Source organism: Odontesthes bonariensis, chromosome 6 (genome assembly GCF_027942865.1).
Source record: "Odontesthes bonariensis isolate fOdoBon6 chromosome 6, fOdoBon6.hap1, whole genome shotgun sequence".
Lineage (NCBI taxonomy): Eukaryota > Metazoa > Chordata > Actinopteri > Atheriniformes > Atherinopsidae > Odontesthes > Odontesthes bonariensis.
In genome coordinates, this window is record NC_134511.1 from 14,213,659 (window position 1) to 14,233,538 (window position 19,880).

Here is a 19,880-nt window from a genome sequence, read left to right on the forward strand (position 1 = left end):
TTACGCCGGATTGAGAAATTAGTAATTACAACAAAACCATAGTAGAAACTTAATTTCTGTCCAAAACACAAAGGAAACTTGTTTTCCAACATATTTTTCATGGGTACGATTATTAAACAGTTACAGCTGTCAGTGCTTGTGCAGATGGGTACATTTAAAAATAACAAAATTTGAGAAGTTTTATGTTATCGAAAGATTATGAGTTCTTAACCAAAAACAGCAAACTGTCTGCCCCTTCAGACATATTCGACTATTCGGTATTTGTCTAACATGTGACTGGATATCTGGTGCATAACTGTGAAGCCCAGCTGCATACGCATCCAAAATGCATCAGAAGCTGGATGCCCCTATCTGATATAGAGTACTCTAGATTACAGTGAACATTACAGTTCACTATTGAGAGTTATATAGTGGATGAAAGGTCAATCCTATTGTTGTGGCCATTTATGTTTTGTAAGTCATGGGTTCTATCGGTTTGGTTTTCTTTGGGATATTGGAATATACTTTGGTTGATTTGGAGTCAAGATCTGGGGTTCATTTTTGTATTTGAGATTGTTTCAATTATTTTGGTGACTTTTGGACCCGCCCATTAATCATACAGATTAAGAACACACCAGGGGCTCTTTTTTGTTTGTCAAATGTCTGGTGTGAGGATGGGAGGTGGTGGTGGAATGATTTTTTGACCACTTTTAGATCTTGTTAAATTCAAATAAGTTAACTTTCGTTTTCATCTAAATTGTAAGAATTTTTTTTGTTATTGTTTTGTTCATATTTTTTTGTTGGTAAAAAATAAACTACATATATTTTAACAATCAACTGAAGTGCGTGCAAGAACACAACCACCTGCTGCCACCCACGGCCTTTCTTGGAAAATATCATTTGGAAATTTAAAAGGCCGCGACACCTATAACAGTATAACATTTGTGTTTCTCTATGTCTAGAACATTTCAAGGCAACAGAGTATGACTGGAAACTGCCAGAGATAAATGGAATCAAAAACATTGAACAACATAAAGCTCAGACAGCTTAAAGATTGCGAGAGAAAAGAATCAGATAATCCAATTTTTTTTTTAAGACCTAAAAACAAGAATGAAGTAAAGGAAATTCATTTACGATGTCTGCTAAATAACAATAATAGGAGGTAGGAAAAGGTCAAATTGGTGGTTTAAGTTCTCTCTCCAAAACCTGAACAACAGATTCGGAGGTTTGTGGTAATTAGTGTGTAGGCTCTTTTAGTGAGTCACTGTCTGTAATCACCAGGCTGTCGTTCTGATCTACAACAGATGCAGCTGGAGTTATTTCTTAAGCACAGCCTCATGCCAAATTTCTGAGATGTCAGTGTTCTCTACAGTCATTTTCATGCTACTTTTTTTTCACCTTCATCATTGGCATTTCTTTCAAGAACATGTAGTTTGCCCTGTCAGTCATAGATAATGTAATAGTTCCTTTAACCTTTTACTCCAGTAAGAAATACTGAGAGGAACAGAAAGTTCAGCTGCTCTAAAAGCAGATGGATGTTCTAAAGAAGAACAAGAATGAAATAAAGGTCATAGTCTAAATTGAACAGCTCGTTTTAAACAACATTTTAATTGAATTACTCTGTGTTGAGTAGTGCCACTATGCAACCTCTCTGTGGCCTCTCAGTAGACCTCAGGGATTGATGCCCAACACTCTTACAACGTCTTTCTTTGACGAGTAGAGTGCAGCCGAGTTTAGCATGTTAAACATTATGTAGATGGAGTCCCGATGCCGTGGGGAGCTTTGTAAACAGTGAAAATCTCAGCTGTAATGCCAGCCTACAGGCTAAGAGCAACACAGAATGAAATGTTAAATCTTTCGCTGGTGCCCTAGCTTTTTCCTTCCCCAAATACCGATCCCCTCCCATTCCTTTGTTTTCTCAATCTGTGTATCTTGTCTTTCTGTTCTCTCCTTTTTGCCTTTCTCCTCTTGTGACGTGTAATTAGTTTTCTCTTTTTTTTCCTCACTCTCATCAAATTTCAATCTTCCCTCTTCTCCTTTCTCCACTACCCAGAGTCTCATTTCACACCGTTACTTTTTCATCCTCCTTTCATCTCACTCTCTCCATCCCTTCATCCCATTTTTTTTCACAGTGCCCAGATCACAGCTCGGCCTGGCCTTTTAACGTTTTCCTCCGCTTCTCTCTCCACTTAACCATTTCCATTCTCTCCCTTTGCGCTCCCTCAGACCGCAGCTAATGTCATTTAAGTGTTTACAGCAGCTCTGAGCCAAACAATTTCAGTCCAGGTCCCTGAACTTCATAAGTACAGGCAAAATTAAGGAGCTAATTAAAAAACCTGTATATGCAAACATGAAATTAATGAAATTTCAAACATCGTGAAATTGCATTTGTTGCAACACCTGTAAAAGCACACACACACTTCATAGTGTTTCAGTTTTTTACGTGACACACAGGCTCTACATTTCCTTTAAAGTATACCAGTTACGGTAACGGTGAGCTTCTTAGCTAAAAGGGGTTGGGAATTGAAGGTTTTACCCTCAACATATAAACCCAAATGCTTATAGAGCTTTGTATGCTTTCACATACAACAATGCTGTCTTGTAACTGATGTTGCCGTTCTTTGTGCTACTGTCTTGTTAGTTCTTTATAAGACTCTTTAGCAACATTCTTAGGGTTTATTTATTTCGGTATGTTTCTGTTTTGTATTGTTTTTTTTACTTTTATGGTCTCAGTTTAGTTGTTTGGGGTTTTTTCAGTGAAATGTTCCTTTCGCTTTGTAGGTCTTATCCCATGCCATTAAAAGTGTGGCCTGAGGGGTGAAATTAAGTGAACACAATAACACTGGCTTTTACTATTCACATTCACATGATTTACATGTGCCAAAGAATGCATCTTTGATTGTCCTTGATTAGTCACAACTTTGATTGCACTTGATTAGTCCCACAATAAATAATATTAGAAGAGTATACTAAGCTGTAGTAACAATCACATTAATCTTAATCTGTGCTGTTGTTTGTAATTCTACTTAACATTCGGGATTTAGACTGATTAAGACTGAAATGTGTCACTCAGGAATGGAAAAGAAAACCCTCTTTAATCTGACAGTGAAGAGCACTATGAGGTGTCTCAATTTAGCTGTGTTGACAATCAACAGTTTTTGTAAATAATCCCGCTACAAGGTATTCTCTACAGTGTGGCAGAGTGTTGACAGTCTGCAGGGAGAAAGGATCTAAGTGGGGGAGAATACGGCAACTTTTCATCCATCATGCTGAGAATTACTTGCAGACATCTTGCCATCACCGATAACATGAAATCTTAGTTGTGTTGTTAAAGGGATAGTTCGGGATATTTGACATGAATCTGTATGGCATCACCATAACCAGTGTCGTGCATTCAAACTGACTTACCCCCGACAGTGTCCTGTGAGCCGAGTTCTTGTCCAGTGTTGGTCAAGGCGAAAGTAGTCCGGCTTGTTTGCTGGGGTCAAGAAATTAGCGCGTTTTTCTTCCCAAAACAGTACGTGTGCTAAAGAGTGATTTATTTCATCACAAAAACCGAAGCCGGCAAAAGTCACTCCTCGTTATCACTTGGGCCCTACTGTCTCTCATTGTGTATCAGTGCGCACGTCATTCTGACCGCGAGCTGTGCGCACGAGTCTTTCTGTTCTTTGGCAGTGCTCAACACTTACTCTGCAGACAACTGGCCATCGGGTCCAGCTGGTCTGGGACGCCTCTTCCAGTTGATCTTGGGAACATGGAAAAAAGTTCTCAAGACGCCTGCATTCAGGAGTGCAGGGAAGTCACCGTTATTTGTGATGCAGGCAGCAGCTGTCCCGCGGCCGCCGACATCCTCATCTAAGGTTTTGTATCTGGGGCATAACTAAATCCCACTCGTGTCAGCAGTAACATTCCACCTCTGTCTGCATTACTTCGCACTTCAAACAAGTGCACCAGGATTTGTCGGCCACCCTGGGTATCGCAGCTCCAGCAGTGGCTCCAGCTTCTGTTTCCATCACTTCTCTGTCCACCCTCTCTCTTTCTGCCCGATCTAAGTCCATTTGGCGAACTTCCTCCTCAGTATAAACGGGTTCATGAAGATACCCCCTTGGCTCTGAACGGAAGTCAATATGTTCCTCGTCGCTCTCGTTGTCAGACATCTTCCCGAGCAGTAAACAAAGTGAACTCGTGCGCACAGCTCGCGGTCAGAATGACGTGCGCACTGATACACAATGAGAGACAGTATAGGGCCCAAGTGATAACGAGGAGTGACTTTTGCCGGCTTCGGTTTTTGTGATGAAATAAATCACTCTTTAGCACACGTACTGTTTTGGGAAGAAAAACGCGCTAATTTCTTGACCCCAGCAAACAAGCCGGACTACTTTCGCCTTGACCAACACTGGACAAGAACTCGGCTCACAGGACACTGTCGGGGGTAAGTCAGTTTGAATGCACGACACTGGTTATGGTGATGCCATACAGATTCATGTCAAATATCCCGAACTATCCCTTTAAAACTATATCATGGTGGTGTTGGATTTTTTATTTTTTTCTCCTCTTATTTATTAGGAAAGTGTAAAAAGAATTATAGGAGCCAGGGACAGATCAGTTTACACAGTTTGAAACCATGAATAAAAAAAGACAAGCAGACATGGATAATGCACATTAGGATGGACTCATCACTAGATAACTCGCCCACTTCATAACTGAGGATAATATGCCCTTTAGGATTGTAGCGATGATGAGAGTATGCATCCAAGTGTCCATCCACAGGGTTAGAGGAGGGCCACTCCCTGGACAGGTCCTGATATGAGCAGTTGCTACGAAATATGCTGCACACGAGTGATATTGTTTCAGCTGGCACTGAACTAGTGAATGTCTTTTTTATTCATGATAAAAATTGATTCTTTTTTTTTTATTATTCCTCCACCCATCACCTCACATATTCTATTATAAATAGTTTTCTAAAGAAATTGGACAAAACTTGCAGTGATAAGTGAAAGATTAAAATCTCCTGATGGTCTATATATGTCACAATCATATTGTTAATATTGTTTAATATTGAATTTCTTTGGCTATGACACTCATGCAAAAAAAAAACTGATGTCACGACAGCTCTAAAGCCAGTAACCTACTGGTTCTTTAAGATAACATGATTTCTAACACACATAATCCTTTGTCAACTGCTATGTAACGTACTGTGCACAAATACTACAAAAAAAATGTTTGCAGCATACTTGTGATCTCCTGCACATAGACAAAGTAGCTTTTAGGTCTTTCTGTCTCCCAAGGACAAGAGTGAAAAGACACACTCGCTAACAGATTTCCGCGTGTGTCTAAAGTGCATGTCACGCTCCACTAACTCAATGCTTTTTTTCCTCTTTTCCCTTTCACCCACATGCGGTTTCAGGTTTGAAATCAATTTGGCTTAGATGAAAGTTTTCAATTTCATTAGCTTGATCAAATGGAGCCCTGTTAACAGGCGGCGGTAATAGAAAATCATTTAGACCGAGCAGCTCACACACTCTCAAAGGGCTGGTTAAGAGGTGCTCAGAGAGGGAGAGATAGAGTTAGAAAGAGAAGGAAGAGGGGAGGAAAGAGGGAAGAGACTTATGGGAAAATATCTACAAGAAGCACATGTGAAAGGAAAGCAACAAAATGTGAAAAATTCGGGGGGACTGAAATGGGCTTTTGAAAGTGGGAACGTATTGTGTACAACATACTAGAAAAAGAATTGATAGAGTGAGAATATAAGTGGTAGAGAAAAGTAAGAGCAGTGAAAGAGACAAAGTTAAAAAGGCAACTTTGAAATCTTCAATAAGTGTCGAAAAGACAAAAAAGGAAAGTGTGTGAGATTGATGGCTGTAGGAGAAAAAACTAAAATGTCAAAGCCATGAAGAAAAAGAAAGCTGTCACGCCCATGGACTCTCGTTTTTAGTTTTATGTTTTAGGTTACGTTTTTGTGTTCATGTCTTGGTTTTTGGTTCTTAGACCATGTTTAGTTTAGTCATGTCTTAGTTTCCCTGCACTCTGTTTATTAGTTCACTCACTTCACCTGTGTTTTTTCCCTCAGCTGCACTCACTCTTTAATCACTCTCACTCCCTATTTAGTTTCCAGTGTCCCCTCTTAGTTTGCCGGATCTTTGTTTGCCATCTATGCCAAGATTCTTGTTATCCATGTTCCACGTCGATATTGCCAAGATAAGTATTGATTTATTTATGCCATGTTGAGTCCATTGTTTATTTTGTCACGTTTTGTTTTTTGAATCCGGCTTTGCCGCGCCTTTTGTTTGCACTTTGTTTTTTTTTTTGTTAATAAATCACCGTTATTTTTTGAAAAGAGTCCGCATCCGTGTCCTCCATCCACTCCACCATGACAAAAGCAAAGAAATTGAGAAAGTTTCTTGTTTGTCTGTTTAAATAAAAGTACCGGCCCACAGTTGTTTGTCTGTTTTTAATAAAAGTTCTGGACTAATAATACATTTGAAAAAAAAAAAAAAAAAACGGATTAACTAAACTTGAAAACTGATTTTTCCAGGTTAATATTCCTTTTCACTATGCTAAGGAAATATGAATAATCAGTAGATCGATTAGATAAATAAAGGAGAAAAAAATAAATTTCAACTTTGTGAGATCACCTTGGTCTTATCGTATATCATGACACCCAGTTTAGCTTTACTTTAATGTCTTTAATTTCAGAAAGTGGCAAGTTTCTTTTGAGGATGGAGTACAAAGGCTTATTTTATAAGATGAGAACAATCTCTTGAAAAAGTTGATTCTCATTAAAAGCTTTGACTTTTTTTCTAGGAAGAACTATCAAACTTCAAGATAATAGAACAACAGCAAGTGTGCAACAAGTGGTCATTTCAATATTGTTACGCTTAAGTTTGCTGCACATAAAATAAAACAGGAGCACGGATATCAAACATTTTATTATAGTATATTCAATCTAAGAATAACAAAAGCATGGTCTTTTTTATCCATCTAGAATATGAACATGAACTTATGTTACAGCTGCAATGTCATTATTCTCTTGGAATTATAATATCTCCTGTATTGCTTATATACTGTCACAACAACCTGTCCTATACATGCATACAATTTCAGAGAGATGTGTCAAGTTTGAATTTCAATATTTTAAAAGACGACTTCTGCATATGCAGACCAACACGAATAAAAGTAAGGAATGAATAAATCCCATTCTTTGAAATTCAGTGAGAAAATTGTAAGCCAGTGTTAATCCATTGTTGGTTTCCTCTGAATCATTGAGTCATAATGATAATGATCAGCCAGTCTCTCTCACACACACATGCGCACATTTTCACACACAGTGTGCAGCTAATCAGCCAAGTGAAGCTAATGCGGGGGGAAATGTGTTGCTGATTAGCTCAACCTTAAACCCCAAGACATGACTTCTAGACCCGCAGCAGCAGTCACGCACACACACACCTGTGCACTTGCGCGCAGGCACGCACACACGCAAAATTAGCCCAGCTATTCATGCTAATCTGAAGGAAAATGACTTGCTCATTAGCAAGACCCTTAAACCTCTCGACAGGCCTTTGAAAGTCATGCTGTCTTATGGTCACAGAGTGTACAGAGAAATGCAGGCTCGCACAGGGACACAGGCGCAGGCTGTGCAGTACAACAGTTTAACTATTCACAACTATTCTGCCAATCGGTTAACTTTCAGAAACTGCATGTAGATTCTGTAAATAGCAAAAAGCTGAGCGGAATATCCTAATTCGAATGCAAAGTAAAGTTTTACATGTATGGATCAGATATCTAAAACTTGCAAAAAGTGGACGATAACTGATTTTATGATCAAAGAATCTGTCCTCACTCCTAACTCATCAAAAATGTTTGATCAGCCCTTTCTGTTACTTTTTGTAAGCTGATGTCACTTTTGCACGGCTTGACACCGGGGCAACCCAAAAATTGGAGGAGGGCTTATTGCAGAGGAGTGCCTTGTGACCAATGACTAACAACTGCCAAAGTACTATTGGTGCCTAATCATAACTGAACCATTACCTCTGTTTTCTGGAACAGGTAACCTGACACAGGATTTTGATTTCTCTCACAGCTCTCATTTTCTATTTCTCACACAGCTATGTGCTTGCATTGTTTTCCCTGCCCAGCATTCTGCTATTTCATGAGTCTTCAAGAAAAGACTCACAGAGTGTTCAGACTTGAGAGCAGGTTAAGGCCTGGCATTATTTAAAAGATGAGGAAAACACTGTAAATGTTTCTTTTTTCCCATACAGTTTCTTGTGAAGCGGTAGCAAAGGCGGGTGAGCATTAGAGAGACACTCAAACCTTTGCTCCTTTCTCACTGCAGCACATCAAACCAACTGCTGAATAAAGTCATTGAAATGGCTGAACACAGATAAACCTAATCTGAATTGATTCCAGAAACTATTCAACCATTTCAACAAGCACTTCCGAAAAAGTAATCCGATTCCTTAAAAGCACACGAAAGATAAGATGTCCTTCTTCAACAAAACCAAAATGTTTCAAGTATCTTCAATGCTAAATTGTAGGATGAATTACTCAAGTGACCAAACTGGAAAACTGTCAAACTTTACAATTTGATGTGATTCTCAAAAACCACAAAAGACTTCAATCAATTTGTTCTGATCCATCTTAAAGCTGCAGTCTGCAAGATTTGTTGTTGTCATTCGTAAAGTCCTACTTTTTGGCATTTTAAGAGTTTACATGATCTATCAGAACGCTTGAAGTTGAAAACGGTGACCTCCGTAGTCGCAAAATGCAAGAAATGCTTATTTTTTAACCGAAAAATAAAAAGTTATTCAACTTCCTGTCCCGCCCCTTCAAAACACATGAGAACTCGTGCACGTAGACGTGCACGCCAGATGCGCCTACACGACTCTTCATTCATCAACTCACCTGTCATTTGCGATCATGGAAGACACAGTAAATAGACTAGCCCGTAATGAAGTTCAATAGTCCAGATAAATAAGCGTGGGGACGAGCCTACCTTGTATCGCGCGTGCACAATCGGTGATTGACAGGCAGCAGAGCCCAGCTCGTAAACCTGATTGGTTACCTTTTACCGGTCCGGTCTGCAATTTTGTAAACAAACCTGCTGGCTTTGGAGGGACCTAGCGGGACATATAGGGGACCTAGAGAACTCTTTTTTTTTTGTATTGGGGTATTTAATGTACTACTTTCAGAATCCCCGGACAGTTCCAGGCATTATGCTTGAAAAAGAGTTGCAGACTGCAGCTTTAAGCAGGCCTAAAGCCCCTTCTTGACTCAGGCAAGATTTTCCTTTTTTTTCCAAATTAGCCTAAACTATGACTTATACCACTGACTCCAAATAACGCTTGAAAGACCAAAGGACTTTATAAAGCCTCTTAAACAACAGAGTTGATTATGCAAGCTCAGAGATTAACCTTTGGGGTTTATAATACTAATTGTGTCTAGAAAGTGTATGTAAATTAATTAAGAATGTCAGTTACATGTAAGAGTATTAAAGTTATCCATAGGCCATGACAATAGACACTAAACCTCGCCGAAAACAACAATGCAATTTATTGGCTTCCTTTACTCTGCAATCTTTTTCATGAATTGATATATGAAAACAACTATAGAATACAACTGAGTTGGGCTGATTTCAATAGTAATAGTAATATAATTAACTAGGCTGAATTGGATTTCTAACTTTATACGAATAAGTTGGGTTATAAGTGACCTTTACTGGACTAATACCGATCTTGTTTATTCTCCCGTTGAAATGACATCATTGTGAATTGGCATTATATAGATAAAATCAACTGGACCTAAGTTAGTTCATTCATCATTTCAGTTGTTCAAAGACATTTCCTTTACTTTTCCTGTTCTTCATTCCATCGGTCATTTATTTGTCAAAGATATAAAATAAAAGTCTCTATGTGTGTTTCTTTGGGGAATTGTGTCTGTATCATTGTAAATACAGTATGCCCACGCTCTGCAGCAACCAGTCTCTTTGTAGATGAGATTTATTGATAGAAGGAAGTAACAGAGGGTGAATACTCTCTGGGGGAAAAGATAAAATCTTTCTCTCTGTCACCGTCTTCAATCTTTCCATCTGTGTTGCTTCCCTCTCCTCTGAGGGATGACAGAAAGAGATGCTCTCCTTAAGACGATGAGAGCTGATTCTGCCCCTTATCGTCTCCATGCTCATGTTTCTGTGTATATGTAATTTTTCATCTGTATATGCTAAGAGTATTGCCATTTTCACACTGGAAAATTGGCAACATAAAGTACACTAACAAGTGACAGCTGGAGAAAAAAAATCTGTTTTTTTTAGCTCGGGGGATATCATCAGCTCTCGGAAATGTTAGAGATACAGCAGATAAAATGATAGAAAATGTCATTTGTAAGCTCTGCTGACAACTCAGGAAACAAACAACGAATTGATAAAACCTTAGAAAACATTTACTATGTGCTGTATGTGTAAAGTTTTCAGCAGCTTTGTAAAGTAACATTGGAATAAAAAACTAAACTCAGCCCTGTATCCTGTCAAAACAGTATAATACAAAGAGAGTTGTATGATTATGCCGGTTTTCAGCTTGCACTTACACACATCAGCATATTTACCATGTTAATCTTCAGGCACAGAGTAATGGAAACCAAGTTTTATGTTTTCTTGGTTATTTTCTGTATTTTTGCTGAAACCAAAAGCACCTCAACATTATGTGAATTGTTCATCCCCCAACACAGCACCTTAAATTGTTCAAATTGGCAACTTTACAACTTTACAAATATAGTTGGATGTATTGACTCAAAAGTTTATGAAAGAGTGGAGAATGTGTATCTTTTTCTTTCCCAAACAACAGAACTTGCAAGTCAAACCGAAATACTGGAGAAAAAAATAAATAAATCAATACTAGGGAGAAGTGAAATTACATGACGGCTGAAAAAATGAGGCAGAGTGAAGAGTGTCTCATGTCCACTTCCTCCAGTACACCCACTTTTGCCCCCCACCCCCCACCCCCCACCCCCATCTCTATGACCCTTTCCACTGCATCTCTCAAGCTGTGTCTCTGCTCTGCCCTCTCACTGTCACCATGACAAAAAGGGTGTGTGTGTATGTGTGTTTGTCATTGAGACAGAAAGAAAAAGACTCTCACTGATGGGGTATGATTTTCAAACAGCATGGTAGTTGGCAGTCGAACTTCCACCCCCCACCCCCTTTTCACCCAATTGCCTATTTGCCTTTTGCATTGATTATTAAATGTTTAAAGTTTCAGATCTATAAAATGTGTCTTTTCCGACTGATAATCCTTTCTGTTACTGATTTTTCTAAGAACAGCCTCTGTGCTTGCACGTGTTGTAAATAAGTGTGTGTGTGTGTGTGTGTGTGTGTGTGCGTGTGTGTGTGTGTGTGTGCATGTGCGATACAAGTCTGTGCATGAATGAGTCAGTCAGTGAATGAAGCCAACAATGAGACTCAAAGAAAGCAGGGAGAAAGAGCAGCATATAGAAAGGACAGCCTGAAAAGACTACCAGTGTGTGTGTGTGTGTGTGTCACTGATTTTATGTCAGTAATTATTAATGCTCTGTATTGCATGAGTAATGGTGCAGAGAGCTGACATTCTGCTACAGGTTAACAGTGTAGTGCAAAATGCACTCAAGCACACAGGCAGACACACACACACACACACGCACGGACACACACGCATGCACGCACACACAGTGTGAAGGATGCAGTTGTGTGGGTTTTATTCTTTTTGGATTTGACACAAAATATATATATCTGCCATATGGCCATTGCATCAACTCCATCTGAAAAAGAGCATTTTGGTACCATCTTTTAGAGTAAAACACTCAAACAGCAACACACACACATTTTCCACAGGAAACGGGTTGAGGAAAAAAAAAAAAAGAAGAGGAAAAGGCAACTTATCGAAGGCGACAGCATTTTAATTAGCATGCTAGTGCATTTGTAGACAGATTTCTGGAATCGTTTCAAATCATTCTTTGACAAACACAGGTGGAGAACTCCAGTTTAACAATACTCAGGACTGAATTAGCGGTGAATTAGTGGGTCATCATTAACATTTATTTACTTCAATTTCTTTTTAGTTATTGCGCAGTTGTTTATTTACAATAAGCTAATATAAGATATAATACTAAGTACTAAATGGAGAATGCATTTGCAAAACTGGAAGCATGTATGAAGATTAATAAATTGCCACAGTAATATCTAGAAGTCACTGATATGTATGAAATAAAATCACGAGACTAATTTTTGGCATTCCTCCAGCCCTTGGCTACGCGAATAAATTGGGATTCCCACAACGAAGAAAATGTGAACATTTCATTTCACTCAGTTAATCACAATCTACTCTATGTTTTGGTTTTCTCATGATAGCACCAGAGAGAGACCATTGCATGTCATACAGCCATCTTGTAAGTTGGTAGATGTAGGTTGCTGCAGCACACTCAAAGACGACAACCTGAATTTGTGACACTTTCAGAATTTAGACCTCTAGTTGCAAAAAAGCCGTTACAACAGCTGTGAACCCCTTAGGCTAGGGTGTAGGACCACCATTCTGGAGCCATAACTAAAGATAACAAAGGCCACAATTCTCTTCATTTTGTCATCTTTCATCTGGAGCACCATAAAATCTAACAACCCAATTTAAATTGTGCTTTTTTTTTTTAAACAAGCAGAATGGATTGACCTGTGGAGTGGGCACCCTGGGGGTCAGCTGGGATGGGATCCATTCTGCTGATTCTATAAAGAGTAAAGCAGGCAAAGCTAATGGATAGATGGATAAACAGACACATACTGGATTAAACGACTCCACACAATTCCTAGCTGCCTACCACAGTTCTCCCACTGAGATTACAGAGCCCACTGTGACCCCCCAGTGACTATCGAGCCTCTGAACCTTTAAGACCAAACTTTTTGCTTCTGAACAGGCATCTCTCTGATGCTTAGCTTTTGAACAAAAACCCACGATGACATCCTGCAGACAACCTGGATGATGAAATCACAGGGTGATGTAATTAGACTGAAATTGAGTGTTATGAAAATAAAGATGCGACCCAGTGTTGATGAGCAGCACAAACACTGTCAGGTGGGTAGATACAGTGAAGTACAAGAAATGACTGTATCTTAAAAGGTGTTGTGATGACACGTTTATCACCCCTTTTTTTTGTTGTTAAACAGTACAGAGGTGCTTCAGTTGGAGATATAAAAGGACAGTATCCACTACAACATCAAATGAACACTTGCTGTATGTTGGTTCTCGCAATGCATGAAGAAAGGTTGAGAGAAGTAAAAAGAGAAGAGAGGGAAGACAGGTTAGTGTTTTGCTTTTTTAAACAGCCTTAGGTGGGCAATTTACCAATCGAGCCAGAGCTCCCCAGTGTCTAATAAAAGCTGTTTAACCAAAGCCAAGATGTAATGGACCTTTTCCTGGGGATGTTGGGAGGAGTGGGGGTGAGAGCAACAAGAAAAGAGCAATACAGCTGGCCATGCTAACCACCAAGGGAGCTACTAACCAGCAGTCACAGAGCAATATTTACTGTGATATAAAAAGGTACAGGAAGTCCCTGCGCACAAGGAAACACTTTTCGACTTCGTAGCACGCAGAAAGCAGGAGAGCAGTGTCGCGGGAAGAGATGAATAGAGGGGATGTTAGGATGATTTCACTGTTTGGTTACTCAGCCGTTTTGCCGGCCACAGCTGTTTTCCGGCGCGTCGCCCCTGCTCGCCGTCCACTGCCTGTCAGAGTGCCGTGCGCCCCGATCAGGACGACCACCGCGCTCGGGAGCGCACAATGCAGCCACTGTTAACTGCTCAGTGTACCGTGTGTTATCCGAGCTAATTAAAGCAGACAAATACAGCCATGCACGCACATGAACACACACACACAGGAAAAAAAGAAAAAAAGAAAGAAACTCGCGGGATTTTGATTGTAATGCCGAAGGACTGCCATTTGTGCAGAAAACGGAGGCGTGCAAACCCACTTAGGGTGCTTTATCTGCCAGCGCTCTTTAAGCTTTATTATTGTGCTTTTTCCCGCCCTCTTCCTCTCTGCTTGAAGTAAGTGGAGTGTTGGTGTTACACGACCTGAATTCAAACCATCTGAGAATATCTTGTGTCTTGAGTAGAGCACTCGTTCATGCTGTTAACACGCTCTGAATAAAGAATAATCAAATGTAAAAGCTAACTTCAACAGTCAAAAGGTTGTTAGTTGCAGTTCTCGGGTAGCCTACCATGAGTCAGAACTACGAATTCAGTAAGCAAATCAGCTCTGAATCGGATAATGTCCCATAGCATTCATGTATTTTTTTCATATAATTAAAAGGACAACTTTATTTCAGTTAGACAAAGATAAGCATCTGAGGACACGGGGGCTACATCTGGATTCCTCTCACCTCACCGGGTCTCTTTAGTAAATTTCACATGCGAAGAGAAAGCTGATACTCCTTCGAATAGAAAAATAAAATAAAAATATCTCTCACACCATACAGTGTCAGTAATCTCTAAAACGCACCCCGAGAGGGCAGACGAGGTCTATATTTCCTCTCTCGAAATTGAAAAAAAAATAAAATAAATCAAAAATAGATTCAAACATTAGACATTCTCGGTCCACAAACTCAGACCTCTTGTTCGCGTGTCTCAGGTGGCACCGGTTAGAACGAATCTGTCATTTGATGCTTCCACTCGTTTACTTATCATCCCCACGCGTGTATAGCCTACTTGAGTTGCGGTAGCTATTCAACGGAAGCTTATCATTTTATCTATCGACTAATTTACTTTTTAAAACTGCCTAACACTTCCCATTTGTTTTCCAAAGCAGTGTTAAAATTATTGCATAACCGGCAGTTTGTCAAAGCTGTTCCAATGTGTAACAGCAATGTCGCTTGAGCTTGCTTGAGTTTGACTGTTCATAACACTTTTAGGTCGAGTGTGTTATGCAGTGTTCTTACAGGGAATGAGACGGATGAACTAAGTTTTGAGCTAGAATTCATTAAAGCCTTTTGTTGCAGATCAATTTCGAACCCTCCCTCGTATTTTTTTCAACGATAGCCTCCTGAAATAACCAGCCTTGCATTTCTTTTTTTGTGTGTGTTTTGGTGTTCAAAGAAAGGCAGGATTGCATGAACAACAGATGATTAAACAAAGTCAAACCTCAAAGTGTGAGTGGCACGATGCATTTCCAAGCAAAACAGTTAAACAGCCCTACTTAAGAAAGTTTTTTCCTGACTTGCATCTCTTACCTCTCCACAGGAAAAGAAGAAGCATCGTCTTCCAGAGGCGACATCCCACCGGCGCGCCCACCCTTCTCCCGAACGTCTCCATACCTCCTGTCGGTCAAAAACCAATGGGACTGTTTGTAAAACAAACAAAAAAGGGGGTCTTATCTTTTCTTTAAATCGCCTTCCTTTTCCGAAAAACAGATCACTACCGCATTGGTGCCACCAGTGATCTCATTTTGACCAAACTGCGCTCCAGCTGTGCTTGACCTAAGACACCGCGCAGACGAGGGTTGGAGTAAACTATAAATCCTCCTGGAGCCAATAATAAAGTAGAAACCCACAACGGGCAATTTTTGTGCAAACTGTCTTCGTTTTTTCTTTAATCCTTTCTCCTTAAAAAAAACTCTGGCGTGTCTACCCTGCAAACCGGGACCCAGGAATGAACCCGTTTTCCTCCGGTGTGGGCTTTTTCCCCTCGTGCGCTCCTCTGCTTCATGTATCCAAGCGGGACGGTTAAAGCTGAAGAAGCCTCAGTGTCACTGCTTCTATCACTCTTTCATTTCCACCAAAGTTTAACAGACCACCGGAGAGTCTCCGGAACTCCCCCAACGACTTAAAAAAAAGTCCACTTCAAAGGCGAATTTGAAGCAACTAAAGCCAACAAAACTCTGCTAGTTAAGGCTCGTGTATTAGATAAAATCCAAATTCCGCTCGCCCGGCAGCGGCTCCGTCCTCTCCCCCTTTTTTTCCCTCCCTCGTTCTCTCTCTGTCCTCTTCTTGTTGTGCGAGTTATCCGTGTGTGCGCGTCTGGGCTCAACTTGAGAGTGAACACTCGTCCGCGAGATAGAGGGAGGAGAGGGCAGAAGAGGAGGTCTGATGCTTCCACATGCCGGGAGAAGAGGAGGAGGGGTGTGGGGGTAGAAGCGAGGGCTATGGGGAGGCAGTGGAAAGGCGGGATTTGGGGATTTGAGTGGCATATAAGTAACCAATGGGGTGTATAGGATTTCATTTAGAATATTTTTCGCTCCTGCTTATTCAGATGGTAGGCTATACTTTTTTTTTGGGGGGGGGGGCAAAGACACGACTAATAACTGTTTATAATTCTGACTGTTTACGAAATAACCCAGAGTTTAGGCTCAAAGAAAGAGCGAGAAAGTGAAATAAAAAGGGCAATAACGTGAGTCTGTGGGAAACTGATTTAAGGAATGTAGCAGTGTATTGGAGCATCTGGCGCTGAAGAGACTAAATGAAAAGTTTAAGAGGCCATCAAATAGGAAGAGGCCCTTTGCCTCGCCTTGTTTGTGTGCCTGTTGGTTTCAGTTGAGCGTGCGCCCGCGCGTCCGCTCGATGTTTATCCCCCCAAAGCCTCTCTCTGCATTATTCATACAAAGACACACGCTACACCTGTTCTCGCTGTAATCGATAGACACCGACTTTGCACGAGCCCTCGTGTTAAGGCACGCTCGCGCACGCATCCTCCTGAAATGGGCATGAGACAGTTGGCACAACTGCGTGTGATCCAAGTAAAACTCATCCACTCTCGCTGATGGGACCCCCGCACGTGAGCGCGCGAGCTGGGAGCGAGTTGGACAAGTCAGAAGAGAGGGAACATTAAGGTCCTCTTTGAGTGCAAGACATATTTCATAAGGCAGCATGCCTGGTTCCCTTTGTCAGCTAAATGTGTAACAGCTAAAGAGATGACATTGTGACTTATTGAATTGCAAATTAGCCGGCGGAGGCATGGAAGGATTTCCGGAGTCGGAGATACGCGAGGCTCTCTGATTCTCTGTTTGTCTGTCGGCCGATCTGTCCAACTCTGCTATATGAGACGCTAAGAAGGAGCGACACTCCCCCCTAGTGACACTTTTAAAGAAGAGTCCCCATGTGGGGGCATTTCTCAATGAAGATTCCTTTGTACATCCATCCTCAATGTCTTTAATTAGCATACGATTATCATTAAAAAGTCTTTCGGCCTGTTAATCCTTGAAATATCCAGAATTATTGCTCCCTGTTTCTTCCACTGTGATTCCATCATGTGGGCTTGTCCCGTTTCGTTGCTCTCTCATTTTCCCCAAACACATTTTTCCGGCCTCCCACCCACGAGCCTACTTCTGTGACATAGGCAGCCACCATCCATCCATGTTATGGGGCACAATTACGTGAATGTACTTTAATATATTATAATAATTTCACTCGGTGAGCTTTCTCCAAGCCAGATACATATTTGCTACGAAAATCTATTTATAACTGATCTGTTCCTCTTGCGGCCGCAGCTGGAGCAAAGCATCAGTTCAGTATTTAATACAGTGTCTGTATACCACTTTGGGGGAAATTTGACACTATGAAAATAACTGCTGATTGTTATTGATATATCTTGGTGAGAAAAAAAACATTGTATATTCAAAATATGCATCTTGTACAAATACTGGAACGTGGTTCATCAAGATTTTTGTTTGAAAAATTGGAAGCTGAAATCTCCTCCCACCTCAAGATGAAAAAGATAGACACTAAACCTGCTTATTTCATACATAAATTGATTGGGCAAACTACAGTTTTTCCTTCTCCTCTTTACCATTATATTACTTCTCCCTATTCCTGGAAGCCTAGAGGCAGCAAATATCAATTATATAACCGAAGGAAGATTATCACAAAGACTGAAATGTCATTTTGGAGTGCAACTCTTCACATTTAACAGCTAACAGGTGTTGTTCCATAAATGAAGAATGTGCTCTTTAAAAAAAAACTGGTTCTCTGTGTCATCCTTGTGGCAGTTGTGCTTAATCACTGCCAGGCTGACCATTACACTGATCTATTCTACTTTTGAACTACAGTCAGGATGAGTCCGATGCAGCCAAATTCCTACATCACAGAAGTCCCACTTTTTAATGGTATGCTTGCCAGATTTTTGCGTTTTGTTTCCATTCTCAAGAGGAGCCATTTGAAAGTGTTGAACCCATTTTGGGGTATGTTTAAAGGCTTCAGTCGCAGTTGCATTTCGAATATATCACCTTAAAACGTTGTGTGAGAGCTGAGGAGAGTGCAGCTTTTCAGCACTACACTTAATCCATATTCATTAACATTTATAAAAGTAACATTCACAGAACTGAAGAAGACAGTAATGCAAACACAAGTCAAAGGCTAAACACCAGTTACATCAATTTAATCACTTGTTCGTAGTTTTTGTGAGCTCACTGCATGCCTTGACATCTTCAGTATGTACTGAGGGAGTAAAAGAGACCTCTGGTGTTACAGCAGTGATCACAGTCCCCAATGTTCCTACGATCACTGCTTTGGACTTTAACTCCCACATTTGTTCCAGTTAACCATTCAGTCCCTGGTACTTCACAATCTTCTCATTGTCCTGTTTTCTTTTGATCTTTCAAATTCCTTCTAGTAAGAACAGATGAAGGCAAAGTCACATAAACTATTAATGTTGTCATTGTAATTTCATAAAACATAATAATTTGAGCTCAAAGATGGTGAAGAAAACACTTTTCCTTTGAAATCACCTGGTCTTATTGAATGTTCATATGATATTAGGCCAAAAATGTTGCATGAAAAGTCAAATTAATTGAAAAACATTGAAAGGTGGTCTGTGGCATTGCTGGGCTTTCCATTATTACTAACGTCCTTTGACAATTTTCAGAATATCATTAAACTGATGTTGATCCATACAAAAATACACTTAAAATTTGTTCTTGGAAAAGTCACAAAATCCATGAACTAGTTCACTAAATTGATAGATAATTCCCACTCACTCCTCTTGTTTTTGTCGAGTTTAGTGACCTCTGGTTCTCTTCTCTGCATCCTACAGTAGTAGAGGTTAATCTAAATCCATTTTCTGGCCTGGGTACACTTTGACTGTGCGGAGGTTCCTTGACATTACTGCAGTATCGTCCCTCGGCAGTGTGGATGCTTTTATCATTATCATTATAGTTATTACTATGGTTATTGTCATTGGCGCAGATAACCTTTTACAACCTCTTCCTACACGCTGTACTGTCTCAAGGGCATCTTGGCACAGCCTGCACCTTGGGCCCTGTCTCCTGTGGCAGCCCCCTGCCTCCAAGGACCTGGTGCATTGGGCTGTTTTTGTGCTGCCATGATCGGAGACATTGTGGTCTCCTTTAAGCTGCCCTTGCCACTGCTAGGATTTATTGATACCAGCTACCCTCTCTGTGTGCCAATGATAGATCCCATTGAAGGGCTTTGCCTTCCAAAGACATTTCCTCTTCAGATACTCAGTTTGGATTTGTTGCATTGCTCCACCACAATGCTCCTTTAAAAGTAACAACACATTTTTACCCAAGTGTTTGGGTTCTAGTATCAAACAATTCTGCTGGATATGTTTTCTTACATGATAAGAAAAAACCCTCTAAGAAATAAAAAATACTGAAATACTGTAAACTTGAGGGAGAAAGATCAAATCTGTACATAGACGCAATGTGTGAGCCACTAAGTCGATGATAATGGTAAACTGTAGACGCTCAATTATTGTGGTAAGTGTACAGTAAAGACTGCAGTTACTCCTTAAATGTCAGTTCTCTGAGTAGATCCACAGCCCTGAAACCTCCAAACTGTAGAGTTTGCTCACCACAAAATGATCAATGTCCAATATATAAATATTTGATGAGTAACAACCACAAAAATAAATCCAGTTTCAGTTCCAGCCATCATCATTC

General features: G+C 40.3%; 1 protein-coding gene across 1 annotated transcript in view; it reads right to left on the bottom strand.

The window, feature by feature from the left end:
• LOC142382046 (transmembrane protein 132D) overlaps nt 1-16,076 on the bottom strand; it is a 281,279-nt gene extending 265,203 nt beyond the window's left edge. Inside the window, exon 1 of the mRNA XM_075467490.1 lies at nt 15,220-16,076. Within this exon, the coding sequence (XP_075323605.1) occupies nt 15,220-15,301 (82 nt within the window). The 5' untranslated portion in view covers nt 15,302-16,076. The remainder of the gene's footprint in view (nt 1-15,219) is intronic.
• Between the last annotated feature and the right edge of the window lie 3,804 nt (nt 16,077-19,880).